The sequence below is a fragment of the Camelus bactrianus genome, chromosome 9, assembly GCF_048773025.1.
Source record: "Camelus bactrianus isolate YW-2024 breed Bactrian camel chromosome 9, ASM4877302v1, whole genome shotgun sequence".
Classification (NCBI taxonomy): Eukaryota; Metazoa; Chordata; class Mammalia; order Artiodactyla; family Camelidae; genus Camelus; species Camelus bactrianus.
In genome coordinates this window covers 33,871,830-33,893,460 of record NC_133547.1, presented here as the reverse complement: position 1 = coordinate 33,893,460, position 21,631 = coordinate 33,871,830, and the positions used below count along the sequence as shown (strand labels likewise).

The 21,631-nt window shown below is 35.1% G+C and overlaps 1 protein-coding gene and 1 non-coding gene across 4 annotated transcripts in view; one reads left to right on the top strand and one right to left on the bottom strand.

The window, feature by feature from the left end:
* Positions 1 to 21,631, bottom strand: part of SLC30A7 (solute carrier family 30 member 7) — an 83,450-nt gene that overhangs the window by 61,445 nt on the left and 374 nt on the right. The window contains exons 2-6 of one of the 3 annotated variants that reach the window (XM_045513261.2): positions 21,353 to 21,554; positions 21,026 to 21,127; positions 9,552 to 9,665; positions 5,611 to 5,698; positions 4,817 to 4,943 (exon numbers count right to left, since the gene is read on the bottom strand). In XM_045513261.2, the coding sequence (XP_045369217.2) occupies positions 4,817 to 4,943; positions 5,611 to 5,698; positions 9,552 to 9,665; positions 21,026 to 21,127; positions 21,353 to 21,432 (511 nt within the window). In that variant the 5' untranslated portion in view covers positions 21,433 to 21,554. Of the gene's footprint in view, positions 1 to 4,816; positions 4,944 to 5,610; positions 5,699 to 9,551; positions 9,666 to 21,025; positions 21,128 to 21,352; positions 21,603 to 21,631 lie in introns of those variants that run through there. The other 2 variants (XM_074370051.1, XM_010950455.3) reach the window with 2 other exon arrangements.
* TRNAL-UAG (transfer RNA leucine (anticodon UAG)) lies at positions 17,391 to 17,464 on the top strand. The gene has a single exon. It is a non-coding gene; the product is annotated as a tRNA-Leu (tRNA).

Genomic DNA, 21,631 nt, shown 5'->3' with positions numbered 1-21,631 from the left:
CAAAATACATAAAGCAAAACCTAAAACAATTAAATGTAAAAAAAAACAACCTTACTTTCAGTAATGGATAGACAACTAGGTAGAAGGTCAATAAGGAAACAGAAGATTGAATAACTATGAACAAATTAGACCTAACAGACATCTACAGAACACTCTACCGAACAAAAGCAGAATATATATTCTTCTCACAGGCAAATGGAAGATTCTCCAGAATAGACCAAATGCAACAGCATAAAACAAGACTGAATAAATTTTTAAAATTTGAAATAATTAAAAAATATGTCATCTGATCACAATGAAATTAAATCAGAAATTGACAACAGAAGAAAACTAGGGAAATTCACAAATATGAGAAAATCAAAAACACATTCCTAAATAACTAATGGGTCAAAGAAGAAATCACAAGGGAAATTTAAAAATATTTTGAGATTAACAAAAATGAAAACATGAAATACTCAGGCTTACAGGTTACATTACAGCAGTGCTGAGAAAGAATTTATAGCTGTTATGCCTATGCTAAAAAAGATCTAAAAAATAATATAATCTTTCACCTTAAGAAATTAGAAGAGGAAGGAAAAAAAAAAAAACTAAACCCAAAGCAAGAAGAAAGTGCATAAGAAATGTTACAGCAGAAATAAAATGAAATAAAGGTGAGAAAAGCAATGGAGAAAACCAATAAAACCAAAAGGGGGTTCTTTGAAAAAAAGACTGACCAAGAAAAAAAATGAAAGAAGGCAAAATTACCAAAATCACTGCTGACTTCATGGAAATAAAACAAAAGAAAGTTTAAAAAGGCATACTTTTTAATACATATCTATAAACAATCGTAAGTCATTTAGATGAAATGGACAAATTTTTAGAAATGTACAAACTGCTGAAACTGATTCAAGAGGAAATATAAGTCAGAACAGATCTATAAAAAGCAAAAAAATTGAATTAATAATTTTAAAACTTCCAAAAAAGAAAAGCCCAGGCTTCACTAGTGAATTCCGCCAAATATTTAAAAAGTACCAGTACTTCAAAAATTCTTCCACTATTATGCCCCTAAAAAGATAGAAGAGAAGGGAACATTTCCCAGCTCGTTATATAAGGCCAGTATAACCCTAATACCAACATCAGCCAAAGACATCAAAAGAAAACTACAAAACTATATCCCTTAAGAATAAAGACACAAAAGTCTTCAACAAAATAGTAGCAAACCAAATCCAGCAATATATCAAAAGGATTATGGCCATGGCCAAATGGGATTTATCCTAAGAATGCAAAGGTGATTTAATGTCTGAAAATCAAGCAATGTAATACACCATATTAACAGAATAAAGATAAATAGAATAAAGGATAAAACCCAACTAATCATCTTAAAAATGAAGAAGAAAATGTCATTAATAAAATCCAGTACCCTTTCATGATGAAAACACCCAGTAAACTAGGAATAGAAAAAAACTGCCTCAATCTGATAAAGGGCATTTGTGGAAAACCTACAGCTAACACAGCTAATTTCATATCTAATGAAGAAAGATTGAATACTTTCACCTTCAAATCAGGAAAAAGAAAAGAATGTCCACTCTCACCATTTCTATTTAACTATGTAAGGATCGGACCAGGGCAATCAGGCAGGGGAAAAAAAAAAGGCATTTTGATTGGCATTCATCTGCACCTTCAGCAAGTCATAGTAGTCAAAGATCACTAACCAGAGATTATCATAATAGACATAATAATAATGGAAAAGTTTGATATATTGCAAGAATTACCAAAATGTGACACAGAGACACAAAGTGAGCAATGCTACTGGGAAAATGGCACCAACAGACTAGTTCAAGGCAAGGCTGCCACAAACCTTCAATTTGTAAAATACGTGAAAGCTGCAAAGTGCAATAAAATATGGCATGTTTGTATTTCAAAAATTCTAAGGAACCCACTAAAAACCTATTAGAATAATGAACAATTTCAGCAACATGGCAGGACACAAGTTCAATATACAAAAATGAGCTGTATCCCTATATACTAGCAATTAGCAATCCAAAAATGAAATTAAGAAAACAATCCCTCTTGTAATGGTAGCCAAAAAAAAAAAAGCCCTAAGAGTAATATAATAAAAGAAGTGTAAGACATGTACACTAACAACTACAAAACATTGTTGCAAGAAACTAAAGATGCTAAAAATAAATGGAAGGGTATCTCATGTTCATGGATCAGGAGACTTGACATTGTTAAGATGACAGTAATTCCCAAATTGATCTGCAAATTCAATACAATTCCCATCAAAATCTCAGATGCCTTTTTTTTTGTAGAAATTGACAAACTGATTCTAAAATTTATATGGAAATGCAAGAAGGGACCCAGAATAGCCAAAACAACTTTAAAAAAGAATAAAGTTGGACAATTCACATATTCTGATTTCAAAATCTACCTCAAAGCTGCATTAATCAAGACTGCATGGTACTGGTATAAGGAAGACATATAGATCCATGAAACAAAATTGAGAGTCCAGAAACAGACTCTCTCATTCATGGTCAACTGATTGTTGAGAAGACTGCCAAGACAATTCATTGGGAAAAATAAATCTTTTTCAACAAATACTGTTGAGACAACCAGGTATTTATACACAAGAAAATGATACTGGACCCATACCTCATACCATACACAAAAATTGACTCAAAATGGACTACAAACCTAAATTTTAACCTCTTAAATTTAAAGATGGTTCCTCATGAGAAAAATCTATCAATGTAATTACTAATTTTAAACTAAATAAAGCAGGGGGAAAAAAACATGATTACTTCAATAGATGCAGGAAGAAAAGAATATCCTTAACTTGATAAAGTGGTTTTATCAGAAACAGACCATCAGACCCAGTGGTAAAACTTAAGTAGCATTCTTCAACATTGTGCTAGAGGTCCTGGTTATACAATTAAGACAAGCAGGAATAACAGCTTTCATTCTCAATAGTAAGAAAAACTCTCAACTACCTAAAAATGAACTAAATGAAAAATATAAAGATCTTTATTAAAGTATCTAAGACAATTTAATAAAGGGTATAAAATTTAACATGTCAGCTTCCACAATTAAACAAAAGATGATGCATTCCCAATCAAAATCCCAAAAAGATTTTTTATAAAACTTGACTAGCTGATGAAAAATACCAAATGAGCAAGATAGGTCCAAAAACTTTGGGGTAAAAAAAAGAGAGAGAGAGAGAGAGAGAGAGAGAAAGGGACTAACCCAACCAGATATTAAAACATAAAATTTATAGCAATTATTCCAGTGTGACAGTGGGGCAGCCAAAGATAAACAGGCCAGATCTGATACATAAGGCACTTTAATATACGGTAAAAGTGTACTTTCATATTAATGAGGTAAAGAGCAGATTAATAAATGGTGCTTGGAAAACTGCTTTTTCACACTGAGAAAAAAAAAGTCCTAACTCACCCCATCACAAAAATGAATTACATACAGATGAAGGACCAAAGTACATGGGAAACAAACCATAAAACCAAAATTTTCACAGTATTAAATTATAAGAGAATTTGTTTATAATTCAGGGATGGGAAATTCCTTAAACAAAGCAGAAAACATAACATAAAATATGTATGACAGAAAAACTAGACTATATCCAAATTAAAAACCTCTATGTAAAAGTTTCAAGACAAACAATAGACTGGAGAAAGATATTCGCAACACATAAAACAAAGACTTAGTATACAAAATATATTTTAAAATGCTTATATAAATGGATTAACAATAAGACAACAGAAAAACAGGAAAAAAAGAAAAAAGGACAATTCCAGAAGAGGAAAAATCTGAGCAGCCTAAAAACATACAAAGATTTTCAACCTCACTACCAGTCAAAGAAATACTAAATAAACTGTGGTACCATTTTTGTTAAAATATCAGCAGAATGGTTTGAAACCCATAATATTATGTTTTGATATGGGCGAGGGAATATTGGTACTTGCATTTTTTGCTGGGGTAAATGTGAATGAGTCATTTGGAGGGAAAACTGCTAACCTCTACTGAAACTAAAAACTACATATCCTGTGTTTCAGCAACTTTACTCATATTCCAGCTCGCTGCAATTTAAAGAACTTCCTGTGATGATGGAAATCTATATTTGCTGACCAATATGGTAGCCCTATGTGGCTACTGAGCACTTGAAATGTCATTATTGTAACTGAGGAACTGAATTTTTATTAAATTCAATTAACCATAATTTAAACTTAAATAGTCACATGTAATTAATGGCTACTGTAGAGGACAGGACAGTTCGAAGAAACACTTGCATGTGTTCCCAAGGAGAAGCTTCATATGAAAGAGCGAAACAATGGAAACGACATGTGTCCAAAGAAGACTGGTTAAATAAACCATGGCAACCCACACCATGGAGTTTTATGTGTCTGTTAACAAGAGAAGGTACATTTGATGGATACTAGGCAGAAGGTTCTCAAAGACAGACTGTATAATACATTTCATATACCCGTATACTATAATATTTGAGTTACTAGATTTGTATTGTGGTTTTTGATGTTTGTTTATTTCATATAAATGGTATCACACTAAACCGTTGCGCTACAGAGGTCTGGAAGATACCCACACACCAAACCGACAGTATCTGTAACCCTGAGAAGGTACTGAGAGGGAGGGACATAGAAAAGTGGGAAGGATGGTTCAGGAAGACATTAATAAGAGCCTATTAACATATTACTTTCATTATTAAAAATCAATATAGAGTTTAACCTTAAAAATTATCAATTTTCAAAAGTGAATAATTATGAAAGAAACCAGAAAATGAAGAAACAAAGGGTTCTAACCATCATACCAGAGCCATGAGAATGTCCATGACCTCCATGCTTGAAAACAAATATTCCTATTAGGTTTACCACAAACCCAAGAATTGAAACAAGCAGCAGTCTCTCATGGTGTACATCTGGGGGGGCCAATGCTCTCTAGAAAACACACAATACAAGCAAATTGCATTGATGTAATTCCTGACGGATCAGCAGGTAAAAACAAAAAGAAATTTTTAAAACTTTTTAGTTATATTCAGAATTAAAATCACTCCAAAATTATCTGCCAAAACGGTTAAAAGAAATAAAGCCAATGCTCACATACTGCAGAAAATGTAACAGTTGCTATTTTTAGATAAATACAAACATTTAAAAGCATGAATATTTGGTCTAAAACCATCCTTCTTTGGAATCTTATAATATTGTCATTAATTTTAAGTTGATTAATCTTCAAATTTTCTCTTTGTTGTAATATACCAAATACTAAAGATTCACTGGCAAAATCTTCAGATTCTATTTTAAGTGCTCTTCCCGTTGGACCACACTGCCAGCATTGTGTCTGTACTTTTCATAGTGTCAATTCTTCATTAACAGCTTGTAAAGCACTATTATATAATTATTTTCCATTTCAAGTAGTTTTACATAAAATTTTTTCAATTACTTTGTAAGTTCCTCCTGTAACAACATAATATTTTATCTAATCCAAGACCATCCTCAATAAATACTTAATGTTAGTGTAAAAAGTAGCTCTATTACATGCATCTTTAGTTAGTAAACATTTTTATTACAGAAACATAATTTACTGACTAATTATTATCTACTATACCTCAACTCCTTCAGAGAAAATAAAAAAAGCAGTGAAGATCAAAAACAGGCCATTGACAAAGCCAGCCAGAACTTCTGCTCTAACATACCTAAAGGAGAGCAAAGTAAACACCCGCGTTATTAACTTATTCCTTAAAAAAATCAAATCATACAATTCACATATATTCAGAGGTTCTAAACTATATTATATGATTATTACTGGCCAAAAAAGTGCAAGCGTTTATCGTATAATATGTTTTATTGTACATATGTTATAAAATTGAGGAAGTGAATTTAATTATTATGAATTACGTTTAACCGCAGAATGCCACAAAATACACAGATTTCTACAAGCCAATCAAACGATCTTTTTACAGTCAGTAGGTTTAGAGAGACCTTTCACAGAAATGCAAATTTCAGGTTGCCACTGGAGAAGAAAGAACAGGACCAGGTAAGTAGGCAAAGAAGGAAGGATACAAAGATAAAAAGTAGAAAAGAGCTTGAAAAAAAGGGATTTTTATAACTTATTAATTCCTTCTTTTCTAAGAACTCTTTATGCTTTCTGCTTTGTACCTTTCAGCTTTCAACTCTTTGGCAAGTGGAGCTTTGACCTGAAGGAAAATAAAATTATTTCTGAATTATCCCAGAGACAACTTGAGATTTATATTTCTATAACTCTTCTTCTAAGATTAATAAATTTAACAAAAACTTTTCAATTACCTATGTTTAGAATCAATTCTAGTTTCACAGAATTCTAATTAAACTATTTTAAAAATACCTGTCTTTTTCTCCATGGACTTCTGCAGCTTTCTGCCTCCTACCTATGTGAAGCACTGGGGAAAGATTTTATTTTTCCATGAGGTACAGTGTATATTTCTACACTTGGAAATAATACATATTTCTACCTTCTAATACATATAAGTGAATTAAATTAACATATTATTTGTCAAAGCATATACTTCTTTTCATTAAATTCAAAGAATTCACAGCCTGCTTTCCATAATCCACACTTAGGAATTTATCCAATATAACAGCAGGGTTACTGCCCCCAAAATAAAAAGCACTTTTCTTTTATTCCACCCTTCTAATCCCATAGCTAATGCTTGATTGAAAGCCTTTTGTCCTTGAGTTCCACTAGATTTCAAGATCAAAGGCAAGACTGCTTTTCAGGCATCTTTTTGTCCCTAAAGCTTAGCCTATTTAGCTGCTCCATAAATTCTGATAAATTGTTTGGCTAAAGTGATTCAATTAGGTGTAATATATTTGCTAAACTTGGCTGTAGGGTTAAAATGAAAAACTTGTGAAGTCTAGACTAGACACACTTGCTTTTACACATGACTAACTACACAGACTTGAACAGACTGAGTGTTGGAATTAAAACATGATCCATGAATGTACTATTGCCTATTTAAGTATGATGGTATCTGGATTCTTTAGCCAGGGCAAAGAAGATACAAGTACACATACATACGTATATAAGCATGTGCGTATGCATCTGTCTACCTATCAGAGGTGTATCACTTTTATTCTGGCTTTGCTATTTCAAAACTAGGACTGTGACAAGACACAAAGATGATTTTACATAAAGAAAGACTGAAAAGTCTTTCCTGCCTCTCAGACTCCCTCCTACTGTTTCTTCTATTACAGTCGGTCTGCTATTGTGATCATATTAAATAACTGGGGGTTTGGGGATTCAGCACTGGGCTTAGCCTAGTGAGTGTCATTTTGATGTACTGGCACCCGTACATTCACTACTGCCGCTACTTACTACTACAGCAATTACTAATAGTTTCAAACGTTACATCAGCTTTTATTCCCTAAATTTTCCCTTCTCAAAAGGAAAAAAACAAAAACAAAAACAAATAAAGAGAAGACAGGATAAACAAATTAAAAAGTGGCAAGAATATTATTCTCATATATTTTAGTTAAAGTTGAATCAGTAAAACCTGCTCTGGTACTGAAGGTGTTCAAAGGTATTCCTAAACACCATCTTACACCAGGAGATTGTGCCTTCTAAATAGAAAACAAAAGACTGTGCATTCTAAACAGAAAACAATAGATACCCTAACAGTTAAGGAACTGAGGAGAATCTTTATAGTCACTTACAGTTTATCCAGAAGGATTGTTTAATAAGATATTCTAATTAGATCTTTATATACAATATGTATGAATTACTAATTTTCCAACACAAAATTATAACTTCACATACAATCTTTCTTTAATGATTCAAAATATACTTAAGAATCTTTTGATTATACAGTGCCATAAAATAGGTTCTTTTCTGAGCTTTTAAGCTGTTTAGATTTATAGATAAACAGGATCTCTTGCTCTATAGTATAAAAATAATATAATTAGTATCTTTGTTTCACTTTTTATAATTTTACAAGTAACCATATCACTCTGGTTATACCCCAAACAGCAAGTTCTGTCACAGAATTTCATCTCTCTCTCTTTCAGCACTTGTCACAATCAATGTATAGTTATCATGGTATTTTTGCAGAACTGCTTCCCCATCTGACCACAAGCTCCTCTAAGGCAGAAACCCTAACTTACTCCTTTTTATATCATTAGAAGTAGCAAAGTATTCAATTCATAGTGGGCCCTTGAAAAACATCAGACGAGAACAAGAGCATGTGGAAGAAGCAGAGTGTGTGCTCAAGGTCAAAAGCAAAGCTGGAAAGAAAGTGGAAGTGGGGCAGCACAGGTAGAAGAGAGAACCAGGGGTGCAAGAAACAGCGCCTGTAAAAGGGCGGATGTGAACAGGAGAGGGAGAGAATGAGGGAACCTGCACGGGAAAGGGGGTGCTCAGGGAAGGAGAACCAGTGAAAGAAGGAAAGAGCACCTGGGAAAGGGAGAGAAAACACTACAGCTGAAGAGGTTGGGACAGAAAGGCGAGAAAGAGCCTGAGAGACACAGTGGCACAGCATAGAGGGGGGAGCAGGAAAAAGGGAAGAATAAGAGAAAAGATGTGAGGGAGGAAGAAAGAGAGGATGGGGGAGGAGAAGGGAGAGAGAGAAAAAAGGTCATGAGCGCAGACCCAAGTAACTAGAGAGAAAGAACAAGAAAGAGGGAAGGGAGTTTAGGAGGGAGGAAAGGGAGAGGAGGTGCATGAGGATGGGGACAAGAGATGGAGTGAAACGGGAAAGAGCAGAAAAAGGAGAGAGTGCAGGCGAGCTCTCACAGGGGAGAGGGAGGGGCAAAGACAGAGGACAAGTGACAACAAGTAAGCAGATGAGAGTGGGGAGCAGGAAAGAGAAAGCGGGTGAGAGAGAGAGAGAAAGAAGATATTAGTTCTGAGCATTGCTTACACATAATTACAGCGACATTGTAAAATATTCTATGAGCTCAAAAACGGAAAACACTCGGGCAGTGTAAATCAAACAATGGAAACCCCACTATTCCCCACAACTGGAGATGGCAAAAGGCAAGCCCTGCGTCTAAGGGTACTAGGCTCCGAAGTGAGGCCAGTTGTTCTAAATAAAGTCCCTTCAGCATAAGAACACTCTGCAAATATTGGGTTAATTATCCAAATTTAGCAAGAGTATGAGAAATATATTACATAAAAGCAGAGCTGAAGGGAATAAGTAATATAAAATATAAGTAATATAAATAATGATTTTAAGTAAATTAACAGCAATATATCACCCAAAAAAGAAAAAGAAACATGACCATTTTCACATACTAAAACTTTTTCTTTTTCCTCCTCTCCAAAAAACAAAACAAAACAAAACAAAACAGGTTAAAAGTTGAGAAATTCCCCTTTCTAGTAATAATCTCACCTAAAAAGTTTTGGTAAAATCAAGATGCAAAGAACTTAGATGCAAAAAAAAAAAAAAAGGTGGGATGTTTCAAGGGTTCAAATCATACTAGTGTATTCAATTGTGGAAATTCATCAAGTTTGAGAATTATGTTTTTTTTCTGTACTTCTCATACGTTAATTAAAACATTTTAAAAAAGTCTTACCCATAAGAGAAAGCATCATTATCTCTCCATTTTGAAATAACAGACGCTGCCAATCCAGCCAAAATGGCAGTGCTATCGAAAAACATGTGAAAGGAGTCGGAAATCAAACCTAAGCTGGAAAAGAATAAACACAATGGCATATTATAATAATAACCAAATAGTGGTCATCTTCTCTAAAAATCTAAAAGATTCAGCCTCTACTCATCAGGAACTAATCTTCTAAAAAGACAACATCTAAATATGATATACAGAAAGATACTAAGGATCATTTTCAAGCATCTAAGGAGAAACACTCACACCCCTTGCCCACGGAAAAGCCAACTGCAACTGCAAGAGGGGTAGAAACGAAGCCATATGCTGCTGGGTGAGGGGTAGGAATCTGCCCACCCTCTGGTGACTAGGAAAGGTCAGTAGCCACTGAAAGAGACAGAAAAAACAGCCATCTGCTACTGGGGGCAAGGCTGAAGCCAGCTTGGGCCCAGGATCTTACATTGATACAAAGCAAAGGTCTCCTGTTGGAAGAGGAGCAGGACTCTTGCTCCTTCTCTCCTTCTCTTGATACAAGGCTGGAGCGAGAGGTGGGAAAAGGGGCAGGGACATTAACAACCCCTACTCTGACCCTCAGGTATAAAGGGTCTGCCTGATACTGAGGCTGCAACAGGAGAACCAAATACCCAACCCCTAACCCCCTAACCAAAACCTTGATTAAAGTAAAAGACAACAATCTACCAGTGAGAGCTGAGCAAGAGCAGGCTCCCTGGTGGTGCAGGTACGCAGGGCTTGCTGAAAGCTGAGAGAGGAGAAGGAACACTGAAAAAACCCTCCCGTACTCCAAATCTCACACCCGAAGCACAAGGTGGTAAAAGCCACTGGAAACACTTGAAGTCTGTGGCTTCTCGGAATTAACTAGCAATACCAAAACACAAAAAACCTAGCTCAACTATTCACCAGGTAGGTAGGTTTGAAACCCTCTGACCTGACCAAATAATAATAATAATAATAATAATAATAATAATAATAATAATAATAATAATAATAATAATAATAATAATAATAATAATAATAATAATAATAATAATAATAAAAAATAAAAAAAATAAAAATAAAGTGTTCACATTTCTGGGCATAAATACTATTAACATTAGACTCTATTACTCTTTTAAATATAATATCCAGCACTGAATAAACATTTATAAGGCACATAACAAGATGAAGGAAAAACACAGCAAGACCCATCGTCAAGAGCTAAAATAGTCAACAGAATCAGAAGCAGAAGAGGCCTAGAGGTTAGACTGTTACAGGGACTTTAAGACAAATATGATTGATACGTTAAAAGATGTGGTACAAAGCTGGAGAAAATTAATGAACAAATGGGGACTTTCCACAGAGATAGAAACTATAAAATAATCAAATGGAAATGATAAAAACTTAAAAAAATTACAACATTGAAGATAAAAGAATAACATACATGGGATTCTGAGCAGAAACGACACAGAAAGAACCAGGTCAAAAGAAATTATACAAAGTAAAACACAAAGAAGAAATGAAATGGGGGAAAAATAACCCAACAAACAGAACAGGGCATTCAAAACCTTTCAGAGCATCAGACAGACTAAAGTAGATATATTTAAATTTTCAATAATGGAGAAGAAAGAATAGTGAGGAAAAATTATTTAAAGAGAAAATGCTTGGAGTTTTCCAAAAAAAAAAAAAAAAATATCACATATCCAAGAAGCTCAATGAAGTCCAAGCAGGAGAAAAATCCTACCTACCTCACAAACTGCTGAACACCAAACAGAAAGAGAGAGTCTTAAAGACAGTTAAAAAAATCAAATATGGAAAAACAAAGATATCTATGATAAAGATAAAGATAGCTATGACATAAGAACGATAAAGATAAAATATGCTATCAAGCATATTTTGCACCAGAAACGACCCAGGGCAGAATGCAATGAAGCAATGTCTTTAAAGTATTGAAAGGAAAAAAAAAGTGTCAACTGAAAATTCTATATCTAGAAAAATATCTTCCAAAAATGAAGGCAAAAATAGACTTTTTCAGACAACGAAAACAGAGAATTCATTGCCAGCAGATCTGAATTAAAAGAATTAGAAGTTCTTCAAGTACAAATACAATACCAGATGGAAACTTAGATCTGTACAAAGAAATGGAGATGAAAATGGTAAGTATGTAGGAAAATATTTAAAATATTTTTTTAACTTTTAATACCTTTAAAAGATCATTGAGAATAGAAAAAAGGAGGAAAAACCAACAAGCCAAAAGTTGGTTCTTTAGAAGTAGCATCAAAATTCACAAACTTTAACTAAACTGACCAAGACAAAAGAGAAAGAACTCAAATTACTAAAGTCAGCAATGAAAGTAAGACACTACTAACTTTACAGAAATAAGAAGGATTGTAACAACTAAATATAAACCAACAAATTAGATAACTCAGATGAATCAGACAGATTCCTAGAAACAATCTACCAAAACTGAGTCAAAAGAAAATCTAAAAAGATTCTTAAGTAAACAGATTAAATTAGTAATTCCCAACAAGGCAAGGTTGGTCTACTATATGAAAATCAACCAATATAATACATCATGTCAATGGAATAAAGGACAAAAACCGCAAGATATCTTAACAGATGCAGAAGAGCATTTGACAAAATCTGACACTTCTATGATAAAAACACTCAATAACCTGTAGTAGAGGGAACTTCCTGAACAAATAAACAGCACCTACAAAAAACCCACAGCTAACATCAGCATCATTAATGGCCAAAGACTGAATGCTTTCCTCTAAGATCAGGTACAAGATAAAAAATGTCCACTCAGCACTTCTATTTTACATTGTACTGGAGGATGTAACAAGGGCAATTAGGCAGGAAATGAAATAAAACGTCCGCCGACAGGAAGGGAAGGAGTAAAATTATCTCTATTTGCAAATGGTATAATCTTGGATATACAAAATCTTAAGGACGCTACTAAAATTATTAAGAACTAAATGAGCTTGGCAAGGTTACAGGATGCAAGATGAATTATATTCTATATAATGTAGTGGTGAACAAAAATGAAATTTAAAAAATTTTCATTTACAATAGCATCAAAAAATACAATACTTAGGAATAAATTGAAAAAAAAAAGTAGAAAAGCTATACTCTGGAAACTACAAAATATTGTTGAAAAAAATTAAAGACGACCTAAATAAATGGAAAGATATCCATGTTTATGGATCAGAAGACAATACTGTTAAGATGGCAATATTTCCCTCACTGATCTGCAGATTCAACTCACTCCCTATCAAAATCCCAGCTAACCTCTTTGGAGAAATTAATAAGCTGCTCTTAAAATTCATATGAAAAAGCAAGGGATCTAGAATAGCCAAAACAATATTAAAAAGAAAAGCAAAGTTAGAGGACTCACATTTCCCAATTTTGAAACTTATTACAAAGCTATAGTAATCAAAACAATCTTGGTACTGACGTAAGAATAAACATACAGGTCAACAGAACAGAACTTAGAGTTCACAAATAAATTCTCACATTTATGGTCAACTGTTGGCAAGAATGTCAAGACAGTTCAGTGGTGGAAAGAACAGTGTTTGCAACAAATGGTGCTGATACAGCTGGATATCCATATGCAAAAAAATGATTTTTGACCCTTGCTTCATACCACACACAAAAATTAACCTAAAAATGGATCAAAGACCTAAACATGAAAGCTAAAATATTCACAGTCTTGGATTAGGCAATGGTTCTTATATATGACAGCAAAAGCACAAGCAACAAAAGAAAAGAGTAACAGACATCACTGAAATTTTAAAACTTCTGTGCTTCAAAGTACAACATCAAGAAAGTAAAAAGATAATGCACAGGTGGGAGAAAATATCCGCCAATCATATATCTAACCAGGGACTTACATCCAGAATATATGAAGATTCTTAAAACTCTTCAAAAAGAGAAATTACCCAATTTTTTAAGTGAACAAAGGATCTAAATAGACATTTCTCCAAAGAAGACACAAATGGCCAATGAGCGCATGAAGAGATACTCAACATCACTAATTACAATGCAGGGAAATGCAAATAAAAACGACAGTGAGAAACAACTTCACACCCACTGGGATGGCTATAATCAAAAAGACCAACAAAGTGTTGATAGAGAAACGGGAACCTTCGCACGCTGCTGAAATATTATTTGGCAACAAAACTAAATTAAATACTGAAACATGCAGAACATGGATGACCCTTGAAACCATTATGCTAAGGGAAATAAGCCAGTTATAAAGGATTATATGCAAATGATTTCATTTATATGAAATGTTCAGAATAGGCACATACATAAAGATTAGTGATTGAGTTAGGGCAGATCAGTTGAGGGAATTAGAGGGTGATGGCTAGCAGTGCAAAGTTTCTTTTGGGGTAATAAAAATGCTCTAAAATGGGTTGTTGTGATGGTTTTACAACTCTATGAATATACTAAAAGCCATTCAACTGTATACCATAAATCAGTGAATTTTAAGGTATATGAATTATATCTCATATATATATTAATAAAAATATTTTTTAAAAGATATCTGACTTTCTAGGGCAGAGGTCAGCAAGCTATGGCCCACAGGCCAAATCAGGACCACCATCCACTTTTGTAAATAAAGCTCTATTGAAACACAGTGTGCTCATATGTTAACATATTGTCTATGGCTGCTTCTGTGCTACAATAGTTGAATGGAGAAACTGTGACAGAGACTTTTTGACCATTAAAGCCTAAAATATTTTCTATCTGCTGTCAACAGAAAAAGTATGCTAACCTCTCATATAAAGTGAAATGTATGACAAGAATAGCGCACAGGACAGAAGGAAGTGGAAGTGTGTTACTACAAAGTTTTTACAAGATATACAAAGAAATACATTATTTGTGATGTTAAAGAGTCATATTACACATGCTAAAAAAAAGCCACTAAAGGAGGGTGTGCAGGAAATCCTATTGGGCACAGGATCCTGCACCAACACAAGGCAGATGTTCTGCTATTACTGAAGAAGGAGCAGGAAACTCACTCTCACCCAAGACCATCCACATATATGTGATAGACTTCGGTTGTCCTGGAAGGGTGGGTAAAAATGTTGGGAAAAAACCAACCCCTGAGGCCCAGGCTCACAGGGCCTGCCTAAGACTAAGGCTTGGTCAAGTTAATGAATGCCCCTCTGCCCTCATCACCAACCTCACACAATCAACAGCCATCTACAGCTTGGCAGGGGAGGCTGCCATGAGCAAGAAGAGAGAGCTTCCGTGACACACACACACATGAAGAATACTGGAAGCAAAAGGCCTAACCAACAAATGGCCTGACAGAAGACGCATACCTGCATCTAGTCATAAATACCATTACCTCAATATTTACCATTCTTTACTCACAATGTCCAGCCTTTGATCAAAAATTTCAAGAAACACAAAAAAGAGCAAGAAAAATAACTCACTGTGAAGAGATAAAGCAGTCAACAGAACCAGATCAAGATATTGGCCCAGATATTGGAACTATCATAATTATAATCAATATGTTAAAGGATCTATGGAAAAGCTGGGGGGAAATGCATGAATCAAAGAGAAATTTCAGCAGAGAAATGGGAAGTATGTATTTTTTAACAAAGATTAAGTAGAAATGCTAAAAACAAAAAATAAGGTATCAAAGATGAAGAATTCTTCCAGTTGGCTTATCAGAGGACTGGACACAGCTGAGGAAAGAAGTCAGTGAACTTTAGGACAGGTCAAAGCATGCATATCAGCAGCTCGATCTTTAAAAACAAGAAGCATCAAAATGGCTAAAAGCACTGCTTCTGAAGTCAGAGTATCTGGGGTCAAATCCCAGGTCTACCGTCTACTAGTTCTGTGACAGTGAAGTCTGATAAAGGACTAATGTGGTAAGTCATTTCTAAAATTTAGTTTCAGAAAACAATCTTTCTATTTTGATAAACTGATATAATTTTGTTGTTGTAGTAAAACCTGACAATGAGAATTTTTAACCATTCTGCCTTGAGTTCATGAAATTTTATAACTAAATTTAAAAGTCAAATTTGGTAATGACATTAGTCTATGTATTTAATAGGTTTATTTTTTCCTCTCTCTATATGGTTGTTAACATTTTTATTTCTCAATTTGAAAGTTTTATTGTGTATGACTTTTATTTTAAATAAAGGTAAATTAGTTGTTGAAGAAGGCAAGGTATCCATGCTAAATGAATATAAATTTTAAAATATATCGATTTTCTGATCTACACATATATTTAGTAAAACCTGTTATGGGTTGAATTGTGTCCTCCCCAAAATTTGTAGGTTGAAGTTCTAATCTCCAGTACCTCCGAATGTGACCTTATTTGGAAGTAGGGTCACTGCAGATGTAATTTGTTGAGACTGAATCATTTAGATGGGCCCAAATCCAGTATGCCTGCTGTTCTTGCAGAACGGGGAAGTTTGGAGGCAGTCAGACTTACACAGGGAGACCACCAAGTGAAGAGAGGACAGAACTCAGGTGATGCTTCTACAAGCCAAGGAACACGAAAGACTGCCAGCAAAGCAACCGACCTCACAGATCTCAGGAAGAACCAACCCTGCCAACACCTTCATCTCAGACTTTTGGCCTCCAGAGCTACAAGACAACACATTTCTGTTGTTTAAATCACCAGTTTGTGATACTTTGTCAGAGCAGCCCTAGCAAGGTAATACCCACCATTTTGTTACCACAGATTTATTTTATACACATCCAACAGACACAAAACACTGCCTTAATAGTGAAAAAAAAATGGTAAACCTCTTCTGTGTATCACAGCAACCAAGTTCCCTTTAAAAAGGTTTAGATAAAGCACAGTAATGTTAATCCTCATCAAAATGAGATTTTAATTTAAGTAGCACTGTGATACAAGACCTTTTCACTTAAACCTGGTATCATGATTTGAAAATTATTCGTTGCAACTATGTAGGCAAACTCGTGAAAAAGCCCACTTCTAGTTCTCTGCTCACCTAACATACATCAGGAGAGTGTTCAATTTTACTGCTCATCTTCAATATCAGCAAATGTTTCTGATTATAAATTACCATTTAAACTACATGGCATAAACTTCCTTAGAAAATAAAGATAACAGAATATTTAAGGTTATGTGATTTACACACCAAGTGTAACTTGATAATGCAAAGTTAGTTGCCAAAAGCAGCATACTTGTTTTAGGGTCCTATCTTTAAACACTAAATATTAAAGTGTATTTTTAAACTTTTTTTCAGTGACCACTTTCTGAAGATATTTTAATACGGAAAACTTCTTAGATATAAAAAAGAAACCTGATCAATGAAGCAAAATATAATAAATGTTAACAGAACATCTGGCAAAAGAAACTTCTGAAAGGGATTTTATGTAAGGTCTATTGAAAGCAAAAACAAGGAAAAGGAGAAAGAACCTATAAATTGAGATTTAAGAGACATTATCAACCAAACACTACAGATCTTGTTTGGATTTTGATTTATAAAACCAACTTTTAGAAGAATTTATGAGACAATAAGGGACATCTGAACACCCACTCACTGGATATTTGATATTAATAAATTATTAATTTTTACAGGCAAGAATGGCATCAGATCATGTTGAAAAGGGGAGGCTCTTACCTTTTAGGGACTCATACTGAAGTAGTTATGGAAGAAACTACATTATATCAATTAATTAGCAAGAAACTGGAAAATCCTTAGAATCCTGTTATTTGTATAAGCTGTTGTTTGTATAATGAGAGTTACAGTGAAAAACCCACAACTCCACTGCATTCCATTATACAATCCTCTACTTTAAAAAAAAATTCTCAGGGGAGGAGGGTATAGCTCAGTGGTAGACCACTGTACTTAGCATGCATGAGGTCCTGGGTTCAATCCCCAGTACCTCCATTAAAATAAATGAATAGGAAAGCAAAAGTCATCACCATAATCTGTAAGTAATGTCTTTTGATAAGGGAAAAGTCAACAAAAGTCTAAGATATTTAACACTTTTAATTCTACAGAAAAGTATCTGACTAATGGAAGCATTTTTCTTTACCAAGGAATTACTTGACAAACATATCCTATGACATATTATACAGAAGTAGGACCATACCAGTAACTGGTATGGCCTAGAACATCTTGAACAAATGCTTACTTTGCTAATACAGAGTTAGATGAGTTTCCCCTATGTCTAAGGGGAAAATGGTTGTAACAGCTTTGGTAGAAAATCACTGAAATTAAATCTTTTAACCATGAAATAAAGATAAAATAGAAGAGCATAAAACAAAATAAAAGCAAGCTTTATTAAAATACTAGGGAAAAAAACATTGTATGCTGGGAAAATTTGGGTAACAGGTGCTTCTGGGCTCTTCTACTCTGGAAAGTAAAAACTCTTGGGTCTTCTACACTTTTCCACCTGTAGAAGAGGTCAGATTGGCTTCTCTGTCTCTCTAGTCCCATTTCCTGAGCCTAGTGAAAAATCCTTGACCTTCAAAATACCTGGTTGACTGGAACAAAGATGACATTTGTAACTAAGCATGACCATGTGATACAACTTCAGCCACTGAAACCTCAGTGAAAGGTTAAGTGAAACCTGTGTGTTAGCATCCAGATAAATCTCCTTAAAAGACACTGGACACACTTTTTACCTCTTTTTCTCTCCATTCTAGACATTCTGCTGCCAGGGATGTCTGAAACTCTAATAGCCTTCTTTGAAACCAAGTTTTATCTTGTTCAAGCAATCACTAATTTGGCTTTTTTCTATAACTGGAAAAAGAACTTAATCCTAGATGGCACAAAACCATATTATTACACATATTATATTACTTTGTGATTAGTTACTCAACATAAATAAGTAAATGAAAATATAATGCTAGAAGGCAAAGAACTCTAGAAGGAAATATCACAAATGGTATTTCTACTATTTTCCTACTAACTTCTAAGAATAAGAGAAAGGAGGAATTTAATGCTTCACCCCCACTGCTCCCAGACTCAACAGGGGTAGTTAGCATGGTTACTGCAGGTAAATTAACTCCCTATATTCATTATTCCTTCACTCTTTCATTCAGCAAACATGTATCAAGCATACTATGTGCCATTTACTAAGGTGCCTGAATAACATAGAAAAGATCCCACTTTAAAAAAGTTAACACTCCAGTAAAAGGTAAAAGGCACTGGATATTTAATGGGGGAGTAATAGACAAAGAGCTTTGTTATTCTTCCATTGAGAGTACATTTTCACCATTAAAAATATAAATCAACTATAATTCTTATTTAAAATGAAGGTGCTGAACAAAAACCAAAACTATTTAACATTTTTTTCCAAGTAGATCAACTGTTTCTATGAACTCTTACTTGTGAAGAGAGAGTATGTTTTAACCTATCCTTTAATCCCATAATGGCAAAAGATTCTTGACACTTCATAACATCTTGAAACTTAATTTTTACAGAATGAAAAGGAACATAGAAATGACAATGACCAAAAAAAATTTTTTTTGGTAAGAAATTTACTCAAGAAACTTATAATCTAATTGAACCTTCAGGAACAGAGATAATCTAGTCTTATAAGGAAACTGTTGATCACCACCAAAATCTGTAGTGTCTAAATAAGACAAAAAGCCAGATTATGGAAAGGCTCAAGCAATTTCTAAGTCTGCCAAGGCTTCAATAGGAACATATTTTTACTCTCAATCAACTGATAAAAATTAATATTGGGGAAAAAGTGATTGTGGACCTGGTAACATTATAATGAATACCTGCTAATTAACCTAGGTTATGACAGACAGTAGATCAAAGCTAGACTGTAAATCTGTAAAATACAACATAATGAAAGAGAGTGAACTGGAGAAGCAGCCAAAAGTCAGAGTCAGCCACCCGAGGGCAGAACAAGTCATGCATTACTAATGTTTTCCTTATATACTGATGAATATTGACAAATGGCTTGAAAAACAATGGTTTTAGTAATTTCCTCAATAGATCTCTGCAGATGAAAAGAACTACTAAACATAACTTTCCATAAAGAGATGGTTTAAGCACTTCAAACATGAATCCCTTGAACAAGACATTCCACATCGTAATTCATTCTATGGAAGGCAATTTATGCAATGCAACTGACATATAATGTATTATAATATAAAGTAACTGTAGTAAAGCTGTACATAGGCAAAGCAAGATACAGTCTTGATACAGTTAGCACATATGCCACAATATGGCATAATTTAGGAGGGACAAAATACATTATAAATATTGTATATTTATAATAAAGTATGATTATTTCAATACAAGTTAAGGCAATACAGTGCTTTTAACATGTACACTATATTGAAGGGTATTAATATTACAGGACACATATATCTGATTCCTAGAGTATTAAAAATGGTTACTACATATACTGAGATTTTATTATGCTTCAATATGCCTTTTACACTCAAGTGGTGACTAAACCAATAACCTTCATTCTCTTTCAGTATTTTTTATGAAACTGAATTATTTGAATTGAAAAGTCTACCTTTTCATATGAAAGTATTCATGTCACAAAAACTGGTGGTATCACCTAATGTCATTGTTCAGTCTCAATAAAGATCAAGATAAGCAATTCTCTCTGAAAATGGACTTTAAAGGACCCAGATGAAGTCTTCTTAATTAGAATTTTATCAGATTCTCAGCTGAGTGTGATATTTAAAGAGGAAATCAGTACACCTACAAGTGTGATGATCTTATTGTTAGCTGAACTGTTTTACAAGACCTTAAGTTACTCAACAGGAAATACCTAGGTAATAGTACTACATTTCCAGAGTTACACTGGATATACCTCTTCCCAAAGCAGTCAAAACCAAAAATAACCAAAGATGACACCAAAACCACCAACTCAAGATATGTAATGCTTTTAGAAAATTATATGGGATTTCCTACTGCAGTCAAGACCAGACGAAAATCATGAGACAGTTTCAGCATAAAATTACGAGAAGAGAATGAAACATATTTATCCAGATATCTCCGTTAAAACCTCTTCCTCATTTCAAGACTTAATAATAAACTAAGCGGACATATCAGACATGCCCTCTCAGAATTTTAAGGATGAAATCTAAATGCCACTCCCCCCAGAGAGGCAGGAAACGGGTTTCTTCCGATTCCAAGAAAGTGGTCAAAGCTAAGGTGTGTAGTTAGAGACAAAAGACTCTTTCCATCTGTCAGAATGAGGAGGGGACTTGTCACTGTGGTTTGACGGAGTGGGCGGTGGGAGGAGGAGGAGGCGGGACTCAAATCTTAACTGCTGCACTTGATGGTCCCGGATCTTAAGAAATGTAACCATGCCGGGCTGGTGTGGATGCGAGAAGACAACTCAGCAGCAGAGGTGGTGGCAAAGGCAAGACCTGCACCTCCTGGTGAGGAGCTACGTGGCACTAAGCAAACAGTGCTTCGTCTCCCCCACCCCCTGCTTCCGCCCCAACCCTTTTCCCCTTTGGTTACCAGTTGCTCCAGATGCCGTAGAGTAGTTCAACAAAAGCGAAAGAGAGGTTCAGGCACAGGAAGAAAAACAGGTTCCGAGACGTCTTGTCGGACAGGATAGACCTGGGCACGACACAAGTGGAGAAGAGCCGGGGAAAGTCAAAGGGGTGCCGGGACCCGGAGGCTGGATTCCCCTTTCAAGACCCTCCCAGTCCACACGCTCCTTTCCTCACAACGAACGAGGAGGGTGTCCCTGACGCTCCCTCCCTGGACCTCGGGTCATTCTTAGGTCTGGGCCTTCTCCCCTTCTGCCGGACACCCCCTTCCCGCAAACACAGCAGCCCGCACCTAAACCAGCCTGAGATCTTGCCGAAAAGATTGAACTTGGGTGGTTTGTATTCATCGTCCTTGATGGACAGGGGCAACATCTTCTCTGCCCGGCGAAGGGCCGGGTCTACTCCCGTCTAGAAGTGGCTCCGTGGGTGATGGCAGTGACAGCGGTGACGCCTCAGATGGGAATCCCCAGCGCTAGTCCCGGGCCGCGCGCCGCCTGGAGACACAGACAGACTCAGACACACACCCGGGACCCCGCCGACTTCCGGCCCGGGCCGCGCAACGCGTCCTGGG